Consider the following 17,521-nt stretch of genomic DNA (forward strand, 5'->3'; position numbering starts at 1 on the left):
TTTATTTTGCGGGAAAAAAATAACTATAATTAATATACCTTTTTGCCAATATGTCTAGTTCTGGAAGTTATGCCGTTGTATTTGAAAAAAGACGATAATTAAGATGGTGTTTTTTCCCTCAAATTATTTCAAACAATGAAGTCATTTTGTGCATTGGAGGCGTTCTTGCAGGCTTCCAGACTTATCTTGAAATTGATATTCAAGGTTTAAATTCAAATTTGCAAATACTTTGAAAGACAAATTCGAGGAAATCTACGATACCATTCTTCACTTAAACGCAAAATATGTCAAGCTGCTGATCTTTGTGCTTATCTTTATTTCTTTTCATTTCTTCATACATTTCTGGATTAACTTATGAAATATTTTTTATAGAAAATAAACAAGTAAATATAAACCATACTGATAAAAATCTTTCATACCCTTCCACCTGTTCTGAATACACGCATTTCTAAATAACCACACTAGATGTTTCTCATGAAACTCTTGCACGCAAAAGTCACTCCTCACGAAATAGACAAACTTATGTTATGCGATAGCGATTTACCAAAAAAAAATTGTATCATAAATATTTTGTTTTAAATGTAGCAACGCTGGTATTCCGTGTTCCCGTTTGTACTTTGTGAATTTTTTTCTGTAATACGAAGCTCAGTGCTCTCTGAAGCACGGGAAAATCTTCCGAAGCGAGGAAAGTGTGATCGCCATAGGGTGCCCTGGAACCTTTGTCAGTGATCAGTAGCATTTAGGGATCTAAAGTCGCTACTGACGAGAGAGGATATTGAAAAAAAAAACCACACATTTTGTTCCTCACAAAAAATATAGCATTGCGAACAGAAAAAGGAAATTAAAGGGTATTGTTTAGCTGCGTAAATACTAAAATGAATTAATAATATGAGTGACAATATGATTTTAATGTATGTAACACAGCACCTTTTTAAAGGACTCAAAATGACCTTCCTGAAAAAATTTTTTTTACCACTTTGACCTCGTTTACAAATTTTTTCCAGTTCATCTATTATTCTCTGTCCCTCTCCGATTTGTAGGGCCCTCGCAAGTTTTTGTTCAAAATGAAAATCATAGAAGTATCGCAATGCAGCAAACCGCACTGTTTGCAGAGCTGGACTTTTGAATCCCTTACTCTGATTTTTGGAAACACCGTTCAGATTAGTTTTTTTAATGAACGTAAATATACTGAAAAATCGTATCTAGATTTGGGTGCATGTTTTAAATGTATTTTTTCAGTTTGAGGAGTGGACTAGATTATGAGGCTGGATTGAGCGAACTGCTTTCTTGCTAAGTGCTGCTGCAGATGGAGGGCTTAGCAGTAAAAAAAAAATTAAAAAATAAAAATAAGTGATTTAAAAATAGGAAAAAAAACAGAATGTACTGCTATTTTGCCCTTTTAACATTTTTCATAAACATAATGCGAGTCTGACTGTTTTGTGTCTGGATGATCCAGTTCATTTAAAGTAAAGTAGTAGGGATTCGAGGATATATCGATTTTGAAAATCTTCGTTGTTACTGCTCAAAACTTTTCTGAGATACTGATCTCTAGTAAGATATATATGGCGACAGTCGACGCTATGCCGTCAAGCGCTTCCGCCTCAACGCACCCTCATCTTAATTGAGGGGGATAGCATTTTTCAGTAAATTCTTGAAGCCTAAAGTAATTTCTGCCGTTATTTAGTGTTTATATTTTGTAAGCCAATGTGGCATCTTGTAAAATTATACTGTTGCTGAATTAAAAAAAAAAGAAAAGAAAAAAAAAAAAAAGTAAGATATGGTGATTTTACTGATCTCACATTTCCAGGTTTTTCTAGACGAGAAAATTTTATTATATTATTTATAATTTATTATGCATTCCGATTTTAAAAATGTGGTCCTCCCTGCGTTTTCTTTGCGGCTGCACAGCAAAAATGCTCAACTTTTCGAGCGTTCTGTGACGGTGACGAACAGGAGGGAAGAGTCGCACGCTGGAAAGGTGTTGTGATAAGTCACGCGTAGCGATGCGAGTATGAAGAATGCGCCATATTCGTTTTTTCCACCGTTAAGTAAATACCGTCGCTTTTCGCCAAAGCCTCTCTTTTCTTTGCCGCGACGCGATGAAATTTAAAACGCCGGGAATTTTTGCTTGGAAAGCTGGAATCAACCCGAGTGTCGCCGTTCATGTAATGAAAAGGCTTAGCTTCATTTTCACATGAGTCTCGAAAGGCTTGGAATTATATGGAGGATACGGCTCATTTCAAATTGTACTTATGTCATTTTGTCCCAGGAAAGACAAATCTAGGAAACTTGTGATCCTTTCGGGCCTCATCGCAACTGCCTTAATTCTCTCTGTTGAGCAGCTTTGGGATTCGAAAAAAAAGCTTGTATCAGAGCTGTATCGGTGAGTTTATATGTTATGCTGTTACAGGGTGTCCATTTTTTTTTCATTTTGGGAAATTCTGATGAAATCCTGATTTTTCCTGATTTTTGACTGCTAAATTCTGATTTCAAGATTTTTCCAAATCCTAATCAAATCCTGATTTTTTGCGTAGAAAAATTAAAATTTCTGCATAAACGTATGCGAAAGCATAAAAAAATTCGATCGGACAGCCGATTTTTCTCAAATCCTAATTTTACGACCGATTTTTCCTCAAATCCTGATGCAATCGGGATTAAATCCTAATTAACCTCAAATCCTGATAGAATCGGGAAAAACTGGGAAAATCCTGATGCTAGACACCCTGTAATAATGCTAGTATCACGCCCGATAGAGTTATACCACGATGACTGCGTATTACAGAATGGGAAACTCTGATAAGATCTGTCAAACCATCAGGTTTCTAGTTACAAAATTGAACAAATTCTCACGCAACGGTGAGCATGCAGAGGGACGTCGAGTCTCAATTGTGGTACTTCAATGCTTTCGCTGTTGCATGATTTTAAATGGAATAATAATAGAAAATGTTGAACACGAGTTTCGGAAAATGTTTTGGAAACTATTAAAAAAAATAAGTAAAGATCGCGACCGATTTGTAGTAAAAAAGATGATCGATCAATCTTCAAAAAAGCAAAATACACAGAGAATATGCGATGGTTTGCAATACTCTTAATGTATTCGAGGTTCAACCTACTCCTCTAGTCGTAAATACAATGTTGAACTCTTTGTGTTAACAACTGGCTTTTGATGGAAAATGCACCAAATGGCATCAAAGTTGAACCCATAAAGGGCATAGGTGTGAAGTTTTACCTCTGTTGAACTCCCCGTCATGCACGATTTTAATGATTACTATCATGTTCTATATATTTTTTTCCACTTTAAACTTTTGACGAGAGAAATATTGCAACTGATCGAATTCAGAACAGCCACTACCTTGTTTTTTGTCTAAAATGTGACTTGATAAGTTTCGGTAAAAGTAAGTCGAACTTAATTTTACGGGTTACATTAATGTAATTTTACCTTCGCACCTACTTCAACCTACTTGGTAAGTCGAGCTGTAACGTAACAATGCAACAATGTTATCGGAACCAAACTTTTACCATCATAACCTAAAGATCTGTTACCACAAAGAAAACATTGCAACTACGACTAGGAAAGTAGGTTGGGCCTAGAATCCACTAATGTAAGACTAAGAGCACCGATTCTTGTTTTGACTTCAAACAATACAGAAAATCATAAAGTAGAAAACGGACACACTTGCTTTTGCAGCCCCACCCTCGCCCTATACTTCAAACCACACAACTAAGCAATCAGCACCTCAGCCAGGAACACGTTGCAGCATTCAAGATCACGACGTTGTTTGACAAATGTTCGTGGACCAAACTAGCAGAAAGGAACCAAGCCACGTCAGCTATTGTCAAATTTAACTAAGCGATTTGCTTTTTTACCAGAGAGCGTTTGTTTGGAATTTTTGAAAATTTTATGGAATGGCTTCGTACTATGCAGAAATTCCCTGAAGTTCGCACAGAAATCCGCACGACCGTTTTCATGTAATGTAAAAATTAAATTTTCCAATTGAATTTGACAATAGCTGATGTGGCTTGATTCCTTTCTGCGTCACGCGCAATGGAAAAAAAACACATTGGATTTAGAGTCCAGACTCTTGAAAACATTGACAAGAAAAAATACTCTCGATTCAATCAGATTTTTGCTTAAATCAAAAGGAAATACGCTCAAATTAAGAGGCTTGGTTCTTGATTTAAGCAAAAATCCGATTGAATCAAGAGTATTTTTTCTTGTCGATGTTTTTAAGAGTCTGGACTCTCGATCCAGTGCGTTTTTTTTCCAGTGTGTGACTTGGTTCCTTTCTGTTTCACGCGGTCCAAGTACAGCACAAAAAAGAAGCGATGTTATTGTTGTGTCTGCAGCCGGGGTGAATAATTTTTACACTACGAGGCAATGATGCGCTCCATCAGTCAAGAATGACATCATCGTGGCCAGAGTTCGAGACAGCTGAAACCGATTAGAGTATTAAGTGCATAAATAATTCGGCCACGCAGCTACTCAGCAGTTCGATCGTTGAATCTTTATCGAAAGACTTTGATCGATAAACCCCTATCCTTGCAATGTTATTTATCGATTAAATTCATTCGATAACGATTCAACAATCCAGGCGCAGGATTCGTGCTTGATCGGGATAAAATTCGATGGATTCTGCGAACTACTGCAGGGATAACTGAGTTGCGTATCAGGATATTGGATTTAATTTGACGTATCGATGAAACGACTAGTTGCATCCTCGAAGGATTTCATCATTATTTGAGTCTACTGACAATACAATCCGTCTTATTCGTTCCATTTCAATCGCGCAGCTCACGAATTTACGAAGATTCCTCCATTTAGAACTGCAACTCTCGCAATTCAATGGTTATTGTGGGCCTCTAAACTGCTACGCTAAATAAAATGCCGTGGGTGTGAATATTTGAATGCTACCAAATTTTCCGAGATACAATTTTTACATTAGGTAAAACTTAAAAAATTTTAAAAAAAAGAAGAAGAAGAAAATGGAAATAATCATTGTGAGCAATATCTGTTTCAAATCTAAGCACACTAGAATATTTATATAAGTTCAAAAGTTTCGCAACGTTTAAACGATCTGAGGATGTTAATTCTTAGCACAGAACTAGGTTGACAGTGGCGGTCCGAAAGGGAGGGAGCGGTGGAAAGTGTCCCACCCAACTTAATCGTTCGATTTTTACCGCTGGAAAAGCGACGTTAATACAAAAAAAAACCTTGCTAACTATGAATATGATAGTAGTAGACAGGAAGAAAAGAATCCAATGTATTCCACCGATTCTACAACCATTCATATGATTCAGGCAAACATAACGCCTTCAATTCACTGCGTATGCAACACGGTCATCCACGGAGCACGAATAGTTGTATCCCGGTGTTGATATGAAGATTGCCATCGATTTACAGCACATTGACAGTGCAACTACCAGACCACGTATCTCGTTTTCGATGTTTAAAAATCTCTGTTTCTATTTTATTTTCGAAAAAGAACAAATCAATATCATTATTTGAAGTTTTCACGGAGTTTTCTTTTGCACGGAGAGGAGAAATTACGGAAGTTTTTAAGAATTTACGTTGAGTATTTTTCCATTTATAATGTAAAGTATGACAAGAGGTCTGCAACGCCGCAAACCGAGATACGAGGTTTGGTAATTCTACCGTTAATATGCAACACGGACATCCATGGACCACATCCAGGGGGTAATATGAAAATTGGGGTCAATTCACTTTCGTTCCTTGGAAAACTTTTCAACCTAATAATTTTAAAACCTTCCTTGTTTTTTTCTTCTCTATTAGCAAAATATTCTGTCGAAATTTCAAACGATAAGAACTTGTTTTCATAGAGATGATAAAATAAAGGCAGAGCTTTAGAAACACCTCGAGTCACCCACTCGAGCGCTCTTCAGCCATTAGTTAGACCGATTGGTGCACGCTCAAAAGCCGAACAAATAGTGATTTGAAACAGTCGATATGGAACCCCCGAGAGAGAGATTTTCCACCTCCACCACCAGGGCCGGCGAAGGGACCTTTCAATTTCGTCTCCAGGATTTAAGTGCTCGTCACTCATCAATCATCATAAAACAAAACACAGCGTTGTTGTTCGAACTGCTCGAGACTAGTCAGTGTCTCAAAAATATATCGAGTGGATCACTTCGAACCGAAGACGACGGAAGTCTGGCAGCGGTGTTGTTGCTATTCTGGTTCTTCTCCTCGGCTGTCCACCCGGCTGGCGGGCCTGGAGGCGCGTCCCCGACGAGTCACCACTCATCAGTGAGATCGGATCTGCCCGCCGCGCAACATGTTCCCGTCCCTCGCGCTGTGTCTCCTCCTGCCGCTGGCCCGGGCGCAGGGCCCGGCCCCCGGACCCCTCGACGTCGCGCAGCCCACCCCCGCCTGCCCGTCCAAGTGCGTGTGCTTCAGAACCACCGTCCGCTGCATGTCCGTCGACCTCAGGGATGTCCCCAGGGTCCCTGCCAATACCACAATCTTGTAAGTCACTACTTTCTTTGGTTGTACCCCAAGCTGGAAAAAAACCCTTGGTCTTGCGCACCGATGATATTACGCGGAGAAAAAAAAAACTTCGTGCATGGGACCCGAAGTTGAGGTCATATGGATCTCTGAAGATTTCTGGTCACGTTTCCGAAAATTTGAGGTCGAGCTGCCGAAGTTCAGGTCAGACATCAAGGCACTTCGGTATGTACCGGATTACTTCAGATGTGTGACCCGAACCCCTCGGTATTTATCGAAGTACTTCAGATGTCTGACCCGCACTTCGGCAGCTGAACCTCAGGTTTTTAGATACGTGATCCGAAAACTTCAGAGATCCATATGACCTCAACTTCGGGTCCCACGCACGAAGTTTTTTCTCCGTGTAGAAGATGGTTTTCGGTTCAGAGGATTGATCGTGAGTTGTCAGTCGAACGAACCTATATCTTCGGTTAGCGCAAACAAAGTTCGATTGACAAAATCGAACTATGCGTTTTAGAGAGGCGAGCTTCGGCTTGGGAAGCCGAGCGGTTGGTATTCCATACAAACCAAACATCGGTTCTGTCAACTAGAAAATTCAGTTTAAGTGACTAAGATAGCCCTCGGAGCCAAAAAGCGTATGCAGAGTTTATTGGTTTTTATTACTGGGATTATTACTCTGTGCAGAACATGGAGACATGACACCAGCAAAGGGGTTACTTCCGGCATGCACTGAGAAAAACAATAATTGGTTATCAGAACCGTGGTACAGTGTTCTATATCCGCCATACTTTTTGATTGGCGTGACCGTGCTTTCTATACTGTGCACCACATGTATCACGGAAAAGAAGGTAGGAGTTGTTGGATGATATGGGCATTTCCAACTAATTGCGGTAGTGCCCCAATAAATTAGGTTACTAACCCCAATTTTGCAGTGTTATCCCAATTTGACTTGCGGTGCTATCACTGTTAATTGGAAATACCCATATTATCCAATATATTGGGGTAGTAGCACAATCGTGGAACTCTATCTACGGGAGAAAACTTCGACTTTTGAAGTTGCGATAATGGCACACTTGACCCATGTAAATATCTTTTTGCAACAGCGAAAAATGATCCAACCAATATCTATCTTTCCCAATGATGGTAGCGGTTTGAAATGAGATGTTCTACCTCTATCTGCTGTGATATATCCTCAAAGTTTTGAGAATGATTTCATTTTTCCGGAGCGAAGAATATCTTTTCCTACCAGTTTTTCTGAATAACATTCACGCCAACACCAAGATTCAATTCAGCAAAGATTGGGAAAACGGATAGAAAAATGTATTGCAAACGATAGGAAAACGATACTCGAATAATACGTATGCTGATTCAAGCGATGAAATAGGATATTTCAAGCGCAGGATATTCTAACAGGGGGTACTGTAATCAGCTTCCAGAGTTAGTTACTGGTCTTAATGCACGTGGATCGTGGCATATCCACACCAGATTTCTTCCATAATTTTCCACGCTGTCAGCTAGACCTTCTTCACATGCATTTACCTTTGCTGATAAATATAACGATTTATTTTTTCTGGTAGCATTGAAGTAGGTATTGCATAGGGTTAGCATTTGAATCTGATTTGGGATAGTCGTTTTTTGTTTCAGTACAGAATCCATCTCCCACTAGAAAAAGTATTGATGAGTTTTTAAAAAAAAAAAAAAAAAAAAAAAAAAAAAAAAAAAAAATTGAAAATATGACGAATTTGAATTTTTTTTGAATGATCTAGTCAGGATAAAACCTTTCTCATAGGAAAAAAAGTAATTAATAAAATGTGAATTTTGGTGGTGCGTCGGCAGCTCCATATTTGATTCGAATATTTTTTTATGATCAAAAATTAATGGTACGCAGCGATGATTTGATCGTGACTCGAAAGCAATTAAAATTTACGAAAATGACAACAAGTCCAGGGTCACAAATATTTCGTTAAGGTATGTCGCAATGCTCCGACAAATTCATTTTTATCAAAGAATCAGCATTCTCCTATACACAAAAGGTAGCTGTGAACCCCATCTCTTTATTTATACGTAAACATACCAAAATCCGTTCACAATTAATTTATGACACATCCGAGAGTGCAACAAAAGGAAATTGTTTTACATTAATTGGCTTCTTCATCATTAAAAAAAAGTTTATGAAAATAGTTTTTTAGAGATATAGAAATTGATTCTGCTACTGAGAAATCTCTAACGGCGGATAGGCTGTTACGTTATTCTTCCGATTTTTGACCTATCGATACATCGATGTTCAATGGTACGAAGGTAAATAATAGATACACATAATCAAGTCCGAATTATGAATTCAGTATATTTATAGCGAGTAAATCCACATAAGATTCCTGAAATACAAGAAAGTTTGACTGCGAGGAGACTTAGACGCATTTGGCCACCCTGGCGTAAATGAAATGAGGTTATGAGTCTGTTTACACTGTTACCCTCCAAACAGAGATATACTACGCATTGCTTGGGCACTAAATCAGTTTATGATCGAGTCATTTTTCAATTCGATTTTGTTGGATTGACACCTTAACTTACGTAATAGAACAGCCGGTAATAGAAAATTGTTTCTTGATCCGCGTGGTAGGGTATCAACGCGGACTCCGCGCGTTATTTATTCAAAAATTAAAATTAGACCCACGCGCTTCGAGCTCAGACTCGAAATTTCCCCCCTCCCCGATGGAGGATCTGAGTTTTTGCACTCCAACATCAGAGTATTTTATAAATATTTACAAGATTGTACAACGAGCGGAGAAGCGACTTAAAACATCGCTGCTAAATTTATCGTGTAACACTTCGGGTGCTGGCCGAGTTGACAAAGTGCTTTTGTTGAAGTTTTAAGTGACGGTTCGAGAGGAGATGACTTTTGCGTATTTTCTTGGAGGGATCTCATGAATTTCGAAAGAGGAGTTTCTTTAGGGCTGTGATCTATTAACAGGACATGCTGATGAAGATTATATGCGTAAGATAATATTTCCTCTTAAACGTTTCTTCGGAGTTTTTGACCATTTACTCAGTAATTACACAGAATAGGGAAAAAGAATAGGTCAGAATCAAGCTGTGTAACACACTATTGTGATTGCAAGTGAATCTTAGAAACAGCACTGGAAAAAAGTCCCTTGGATTTAGAGTCCTGGCTCTTAAAAAATTTGACAAGATAAAAACTCTTGATTCAATAGGATTTTTGCTTGAATTGAGAGGACTTAATTTAGCGGACTTCCTTTTGATTCAATCAAAAATCCGATCGAATCAAGGGTAGTTTTTCTTGTCTAATTTTTTAAGAGGCTGAGTTCTGGATCCAAGAGACTTTTTTCCCGAGTGGAAAAAATATTCCTCTCAAAATCAGAGGGGGAAAAATCAGTATTTTCATATTTTGTCTGATTCCGTAAAGTTGCATCAACAGGAACCGCCAATTAAAAAATTATTTGAGCAGAAACTCTCAATTTTAATCACTAATTTAATGACGATTTCCCTGATTTTCGTAGATATTTTTTACTCCCGGTGAAACCCTGTCGGCTGATTGTTAAAATTGATAGACAAAGCTATAGACAAAAAAGGCAAATGGGATATGGAGGGATCTTATTCGTTTCAATGGACAAAGGAGGTAGGTAATAGAAAAAAGAACGGCAATAAATGAGAGATCATTCAGTTAGTCAATCATTTTCTCCCCTAGTCTATTAGAACCACCCATTGCAACCAATAGGATCGCTCCATATTCCCTACGTCTTCTTTGTCCATCGCTTTGTCTATCAGATTCAACAATCGACTCACTTATTCGTCACTGCTAATACTCCACAAGCTTAAAGAAAAATTCAAAAGACGTGAGGAAATCTAAAATTGGCAATGTTGGCTCGACGCGCAGACAGGAAGATTATACTTGGGATTTAAGTCAGGCAGCTGATAGGCAACTTTACCTGCCATGGGCGCATGCCGCACGCCGGGCCGCCCACCGATGCAATAAATCGATGTATCAACACGAGAGCACGATATGAATTAAAACAACCTTGTTATTACTTATGCTCGCCGGCTTGGCCCTGCGGTCGAGGATTATCACCCGGCTGTTCCTTTGTCGGGTCCCACTTTTCACTTTCCGCGTCCCGGCAAAGAGAGAACTTAAAGGGATTCAGAGCGGTAACATATTGGTGGAAGCGCGTTTCTGCACGGGGGTTTAATCAGCAGATTTGTAGTTCTTGAAATGGATGAGGGCAATAGGGACAGGAACATATCTTGTCACCTTCCGGACAAAGTATCACAAGCGCCATGCGGCGTTTCAAAATTTCTACTGAGAAATTGTTGGTTGAGTCTGTTTGAAAACGTCACTGAATTTCATCGGCAGCACAAGAAAGGTCGGTGAAATTTTCGGATGGCTTCGTTGAAAGATTTCTCTGTAAAAGAATAAAATGGCGGCGGGAATTTTGAAACGTCGCATGGTGATTGTGATACCTTTGCCGGAAGGTGACGATCTATACAGTTTTAATGACCTTCGTGAAACTGTTTAGGTCCGATCACATAGAATAGACCAGATTTTGCAATCAGGAACCTTTATTTCTGACTGATTTTAGACAACCTGGCTCTTTTCAAAAAAAAAATAATGTTCTGATAGCTTCTCTAAAGATATATGTGCCTTTGCGGGTAAGCCAGAAATAGTAGTTCTCAGTTGCAAAACATAGTCCAAATCACGTATCTGCGGAGGGAAACTAATAGCAGATACTTGTTTCTGAAATGAATAAAAAATAGTTCCTTATTACGAAATGTGGTCCATAGTATGTGCCATTATTTTCGTAATGCAAATAGGCACTTATATGGATGGGTCAGAAATCGTAGCTCCTGATTGCAAAATGTGGTCTAATTGGGAGATAGAGAGTGCATGAGCAAAATTGGTGAGCACTTTCAAAAACCACCCAAGACTCGATTATACTCCTCAGCCATCTAGGTGTTTCTATATCTTCTTGTAGATAAGTCCCGTTCACTTTGTATACCTTCACGCGGAAACATCATCTCGGAAAACAAACCTATCTGCAAAAACACCAAAGAATCAGAAATTTATCCATGCCATAATACATGGGTTACTTTTAAGCGCGCATCAAGACAGCGTTTATCTTTATCATAAGGAAAAGACAAGAATAGATCCTTCGCACCGAAATGGTTGCACCCTCTAACTCATTAATAAAATCATCTCATAAACGTTCCTTTTGTCTCTAGGCTTGGTACACCACCTGCCCAATGACTTCATATCACGAGATGAATCGACCACGTTATTTTTACCTTGTCAGTGTATAGGGCTTTTTGGAACAAAACTTTGAGGTCTTAAAAGTGGCTGCATTGGTTTCCTCGTAAAATGTTCTGGGGCAGGAACACCCCTAAAAATTTAAAATGTGACGAATTAAACATCGAAATTTTCACTTTTAGTTGAAAATTCCAAGTCCGATCTCTCACTCGATCCTTTGTTCGGCGGCACGGTTTGTCTCTGTCCCTCCAATTTCGGAGTCGATATACGTATCGATACAGCCCGCTCAAAAAATCTCGCTGCTTTGTTATTCTTAAACAACGATTTAAATTCATATGTTATAAAGGAGGATTGTGGGAGGAAGGGGGGGGGGGTTGTCTAATTATTCGCCACGTGCGCGTGCGGTCGGACATAAATGCTCATGACTTGGCCGAGGTCCAGGAGGAGACGATACAGGAGAAGCTATAATGCAGCCTGACACCGAGACACGCGACTGGGTGTCTCGAGTCAACGCGGAAAGCATGACGCAAGCATTTGACAGTGACGCCCGTTGTCTGCACTGTACATTGTTTGTGGAGAAATGTGGTAGATATGCGAGGGACCCATGCAAAATTGCAACGAGAGGTTTTCAAAAGCCGTAAAAGACCGAAATCGCTGATATTGCATATCAATGACTTAGTCGAAAATTTAGTACATAGAATGCAACGTTTCAAAATTTTCGCTTAGGTTTTATTTGTTTGGAAGAAAAAAAGAAGAAGACACTAGCGACCCAAACTAAATTTCAACGAGAGGTTTTTGAAAACCATATTATAGAAAACGAATTACCGATATTGCAAGTCGAAAACTGCGTCTCTCCATTGCAACGTTAAACAATTTCCGACTAGATCTTACTTTAAGGGAAATAAATTACAACAGTGAAGACACTTAGTGACCCAAAACAGAATAAAAAAGAGAGATATTTTACAATAGCTTCCATATTATAAAGAAATAATTAATGCTATTGCATCTCCGATGCTGCGTTAAAAAATCACCGGTTCTCTTTCTGTTCTTTTCAAAGATGAGTAATGAAAGAATCTACTTGGAATTTTCCGTTGAAAATTTCTTCAAAATGCAAACCGTCATGACTCACGCATAGTGCAGTAGTAAAAGTTTTTAGGTGTCAAGGTTTCTTTGATGTCTACAGTCTGCGAAGCATTAGGAAAAAGCTATGTGGTTCAAGTCTGAGTTTTTTGTCAGGAGCCTCTTTTCTGTGCATGTCAAACTGCCGCAATTCAGTGCACAATGTTTTGTGTTCTCCGGTGACGTATAAACCTTACACCCACGTTTTTTGCTCGTAACAAAAGGGAGGAAAAATTCGGAATCGTAATGGGGAAAAAAAGAAATGGAAAAATTTAAAAAATCGTAATCTAGCACCTTCAATGGAACCCTCTAAAAGAGATTGTTGTGTAGGTGTGGAAAACTGCAAAATGAGTTTTTTCCTCCAGTTAGACAAGAAGTAGTTGATGGATTTCAATTTCAATTATTTACCGTATTTTCGCCGCTCGGTAAAAAACACATCAAGCCCTGCTCCCCCCCACACCCACCTCCTCTCTCTCATCTTTTAGCACTCTACCTTGGAAAAAACCGCCAAAACGACTTTGGAAAGTTATTGCTTAAAGGCGATTCGTTGCTTCTGAAATAAGCCTGACATAGTAGTTCCTTATCACGAATTGGACTGCATTTTGCAATTTGGCGAGCTATAAATTCTGGCTCATTTGAAGAAACACTTGTGTGCGTAGGGAAACTAATGGCACAAACTTTTTTATTAAACCGGGCTAGAATTTATAGTTCCAAATTGCAAAATGCAGTCCAATTGTAGTCCAATTATTGTTTCTAATCAGAAATTGAAAAATGGAAGAGAAATTTAAAGTCATACATAATTTTGTCCTCGTACTAATTAAAATACATTTTCTCCTCACTATTGTGATTTTCCGGGAACGCTCTTCCTCTAGGAGACTTCAAATCTTCCAGTCGCTTTTTCTTGTTCCTTTTTACCCTCCTGCTATCCTGGTCCTTTTTCATCTCCATGCATATAACTCACAATTCTCTGTGGCGCAGCAAAAGGTCCCTTGCTCCACGATAAAGCTCGGAAAATTCCCGTGGAGCTTCGCTTCGGCGACATGCGAATAATATCCTCGCATATCGCTCTCGCCAAAACACGCCGAAATAAGGAAGCTGAACGGATACGCTATAGGAACCGCAGGAACACCACCAGATAAGTAGAAAATTACTCGCGAGGATGCCAGATCGTCGAAAAAACTTCTGGGAGAAATTTCGCCATGCTAAGAAAGAACGACGTATGGATATCTGAATGTTGCCAAATCTTTAAGTAACATGTTTTTTTTTGGAAACGTTATAGAAATTTTAAATTTTGCAAGTTTAATAAAAAAAGGGTATTCGTTGACAGAATATTGGAACGTATCTGCCACCAGACAGGGCCGGATTTACCTACTTGCCGCCAATGGGCCGCCTGTATTTTGCCGCTCCTTCTCATTCGTTTTGAAACATCGATACAAACCATTAAATGAACGTGCCGGAGGGAGAGGGGTGCATAAGACGTGTTTATTCGTGTTGAGCACATTTTTTGTGAAAGCCCTGTTAACACTAGCAAAAGTTCATGGAACTTTGCGCGAAAATTAAGTTCCGGAAACCTATCTCTGTGTGGACGAGGCCTTTCATTTATAAGAAAAGAACGAAAAAATTATAAATGAATAAACATGACTGTGGTTTAATGATTTTAATATCCACCACCGCGCCAACCGCACTGTATTCGGCGCAATGCGTGAAGTATCCCTACAGTCTTGTAGGCGCTATGCGTTTCACGCTGACCGCTGCTGACCGCACTACGTTTGACGCAGTGCGTGAAGTATTTATGGAGTCTTGTAGGCTCTAATATGTGTTTCATGCTGACCGGCGCGCCGAGGGCTTTTCCTTTCCATCTAAAGTCCGCGTCACCAGTGCTCTTTGCACCGCGCCACTCCAGGCCAAATTACGTGTTTGGTTTCTCTCTCAACTAGACTAATGAAAGGCGCTGTCTCTTGTATCACCGAAAGACGGATCAATTAGAAATTACTTGAACTCTCAGGAAATGAGAGATTTTTTCGCCTTTTCTCGTTTGTATTTTTTTTTTTCTGAATCAGATTTTTTTCTCGATACGCACATTTGAAAAAGTTACAACATTTGCCGCCATGGGCCACAGCCCATGTGGCCACCCTCTAAATCCGGCCCTGCCACCAGATTATTCTCAGCAGTTTTAGGTTAGAAATTTGAATCTAATCTTGCCAAAACAACGAAGAGAAAGAATTACTCTCCTGAGAAAGTATTTGCACACTGATGTCTTTTACGCACTCGGTCGCATATTAATGGTAAAACTTGAAAACCGTGTATCTTAATTGCAGCGAGTCAAAATTCCCGTTCATTTTTCATATTTATTTTTATTTTTTTGTTCATGGGAAATAGATCATCTTTATCGTTTTGAATTACGGCAGAATATTTTTCAAATAGAGTCAGAAAAATTACAGAGGTTTTCGAGAAAACGTGTGGCTTAGTTTCTCAGTTAAAAAATTAATCGCGTTATGGTAAGTGCATGACATCGCAAACCGAAATCAGTGGCATTTTGCTTTGCGAAAAATTGATTTATCTGCCTTTTAAACCTATGAAAAAATATCGATAAACAGGGTGTTCGCAACGAACACTTCAAGTATCGATTCTCTACCAAAGTTTAAATAAGGGAAAATCAATTATTAACACCTTGAATTGAAACTGACCGAAATATACACTGGAAAAAAACACATTGGATCTAGAGTCCAGACTCTTAAAAACATCGACAAGAAAAAGTACTCTTGATTCAATCAGAATCTAGCTTAAATCAAGAACCAAGCCTCTTAATTTAAGCGGATTTCGTTTTGATTCACGCAAAAATCCGATTGAATCAAGAGTATTTTTTCTTGTCAATGTTTTCAAGAGTCTGGACTCTAGATCCAATGTGTTTTTTTCCAGGGTATAATTCTCGGGTTGAATCTTCAATGTACTGGATTGATTGCGGATAGAAATTCAAAAATGAGTACACACAAGTTTTGTCTAAAATTTGAACTTTGTCGAGCAAAATTTGGCAACGTCCAAAAGCTCATACTGTGTTTATCTTTAGCACGTTAGAATTGATCACATCCAATGGGGAAATTCTGGTTGTTTGAAAATTTGGCAGCGTCGGATAGGAGCGAAGATAGCTTCCGCTCCTCCGCTTCTCGGTTTGTCATCAAGAGCGGCTTTAATGATTCTCTAATATCGTGGACCTCCCTCACGCCTTGTCACACCCCGAGATTGCATGAGCTATTAGGAGGGTTGTTGGTAGTTATCGCTGCTTCGGCCTCCGAGTGGCCTACTACGGTACTACGCTCCATTTGCCCATCGTCGGTGGCGGTGTCGAAAATTGGGAATCGTAATTTTCGCTGATCGTCATTTCATCGCATAGAGTACATGGAGTCGTAATGTAAATGGGAGAACTGGCGCCACTTTCAAGCATTTCCCAGGTCCCGAATTCCGGTACTCCTGTGCTACGCCGAGTCACTTTTTCTATACATAATCGATTGTTATCGATACTTTAGGACCCGGCCATCCGATGTAAACAAAGAAGAAAGCAATTATCACGTATTCCACACTGCCATTTTGGATCGAAAATGTATCGAAAAAGTGACCGAAGCTAGGCGCTCACCGGGCTCGGAACTCGTCGACCAGAACATTTAAAATTAAAACACCTTTTTTCTCGAAATGGAAAATATGTCACATGATTTTTTTAACCCTTGGTACCCTTTAATCTCCCTAGTTTGAGTATTTTGTCAAGGGCTCTTATAATTATGCCTAAGAATACGTAAATTTGCTAATTTTACTTTAAAACTTGATTATTTCAATTTTTTATATTTAGTGGCTGAGCAGTGAGCGTAGCGCGTTTTTCAGCGCAGTGCGTAGAGAAAAAGCTCTTTACAATTACTCTAACAGGTGAAACATTATGAAACGTTCAGTATGGCAAAAATTCTGGGAAAATTTCCCGGGAAAGCAATTTAATAAAAGCCTGACATTTTCAATGTTTCCCCTCCAAGAATTGTCAATCATGATTTTAATTTAAAACTTTAAAAAACCTCTACAGGTAGAGATGCTTGTATTGTATATTTCAGTTTGAGCGTAAACTCTTCTACACTTTCTTTTGAGATTGGTCATGCACGGCTAGACAGAAGGAACCCGCGATCGCACATCCCGAGTTTCTAGAAATCTCAGTACACCACACTGTGGTAAAATACCTTGGGGGTAACATCTGCGATTCTCGTCTCCAAAATCGTGGCAGAAACTTGCGAGATATTTATCTTCCTTCGCGCGAAAATAAGTTATATTCTTCGCGTGTAAAAGCCCAAAATTCCGAATGAAACGAACCATAAACTGCGGAGGTTTTTATAAATTGCCAGGACCTCGTAAGAAGGCGAAAAAATTGCGAAATATTTCTGAACGCATGGATTTTGGATGCAGCATGATATACGGGGATTTTTCACGATATTTCACGGATGATTTACGCGTCTTAGCTCGGTGACTCGCGATACACAGTCCTTGTTGCCACATTGAAAGAAAATAAGTACGTTAATAACGTGTATTACAGATTTATTAACTTAACTTATGGCTGAAGATATATATTTTCTTGCGTCATTTCCACCCAGGTAAGAGGTTCATAAATGAAGAGTATATGAGGACCACATTATGCAATGCTGAACTAA

At 39.1% G+C, this 17,521-nt stretch overlaps 1 protein-coding gene across 1 annotated transcript in view; it reads left to right on the plus strand.

Moving 5' to 3' along the window:
- The first annotated feature begins 6,192 nt into the window (after window positions 1-6,192).
- Pxn (Peroxidasin) overlaps window positions 6,193-17,521 on the plus strand; it is a 45,554-nt gene continuing 34,225 nt past the window's right edge. Inside the window, exon 1 of the mRNA XM_019040678.2 lies at window positions 6,193-6,484. Within this exon, the coding sequence (XP_018896223.2) occupies window positions 6,294-6,484 (191 nt within the window). The 5' untranslated portion in view covers window positions 6,193-6,293. The remainder of the gene's footprint in view (window positions 6,485-17,521) is intronic.

The sequence above is a fragment of the Bemisia tabaci genome, chromosome 3 (assembly GCF_918797505.1).
Source record: "Bemisia tabaci chromosome 3, PGI_BMITA_v3".
Taxonomy (NCBI): domain Eukaryota; kingdom Metazoa; phylum Arthropoda; class Insecta; order Hemiptera; family Aleyrodidae; genus Bemisia; species Bemisia tabaci.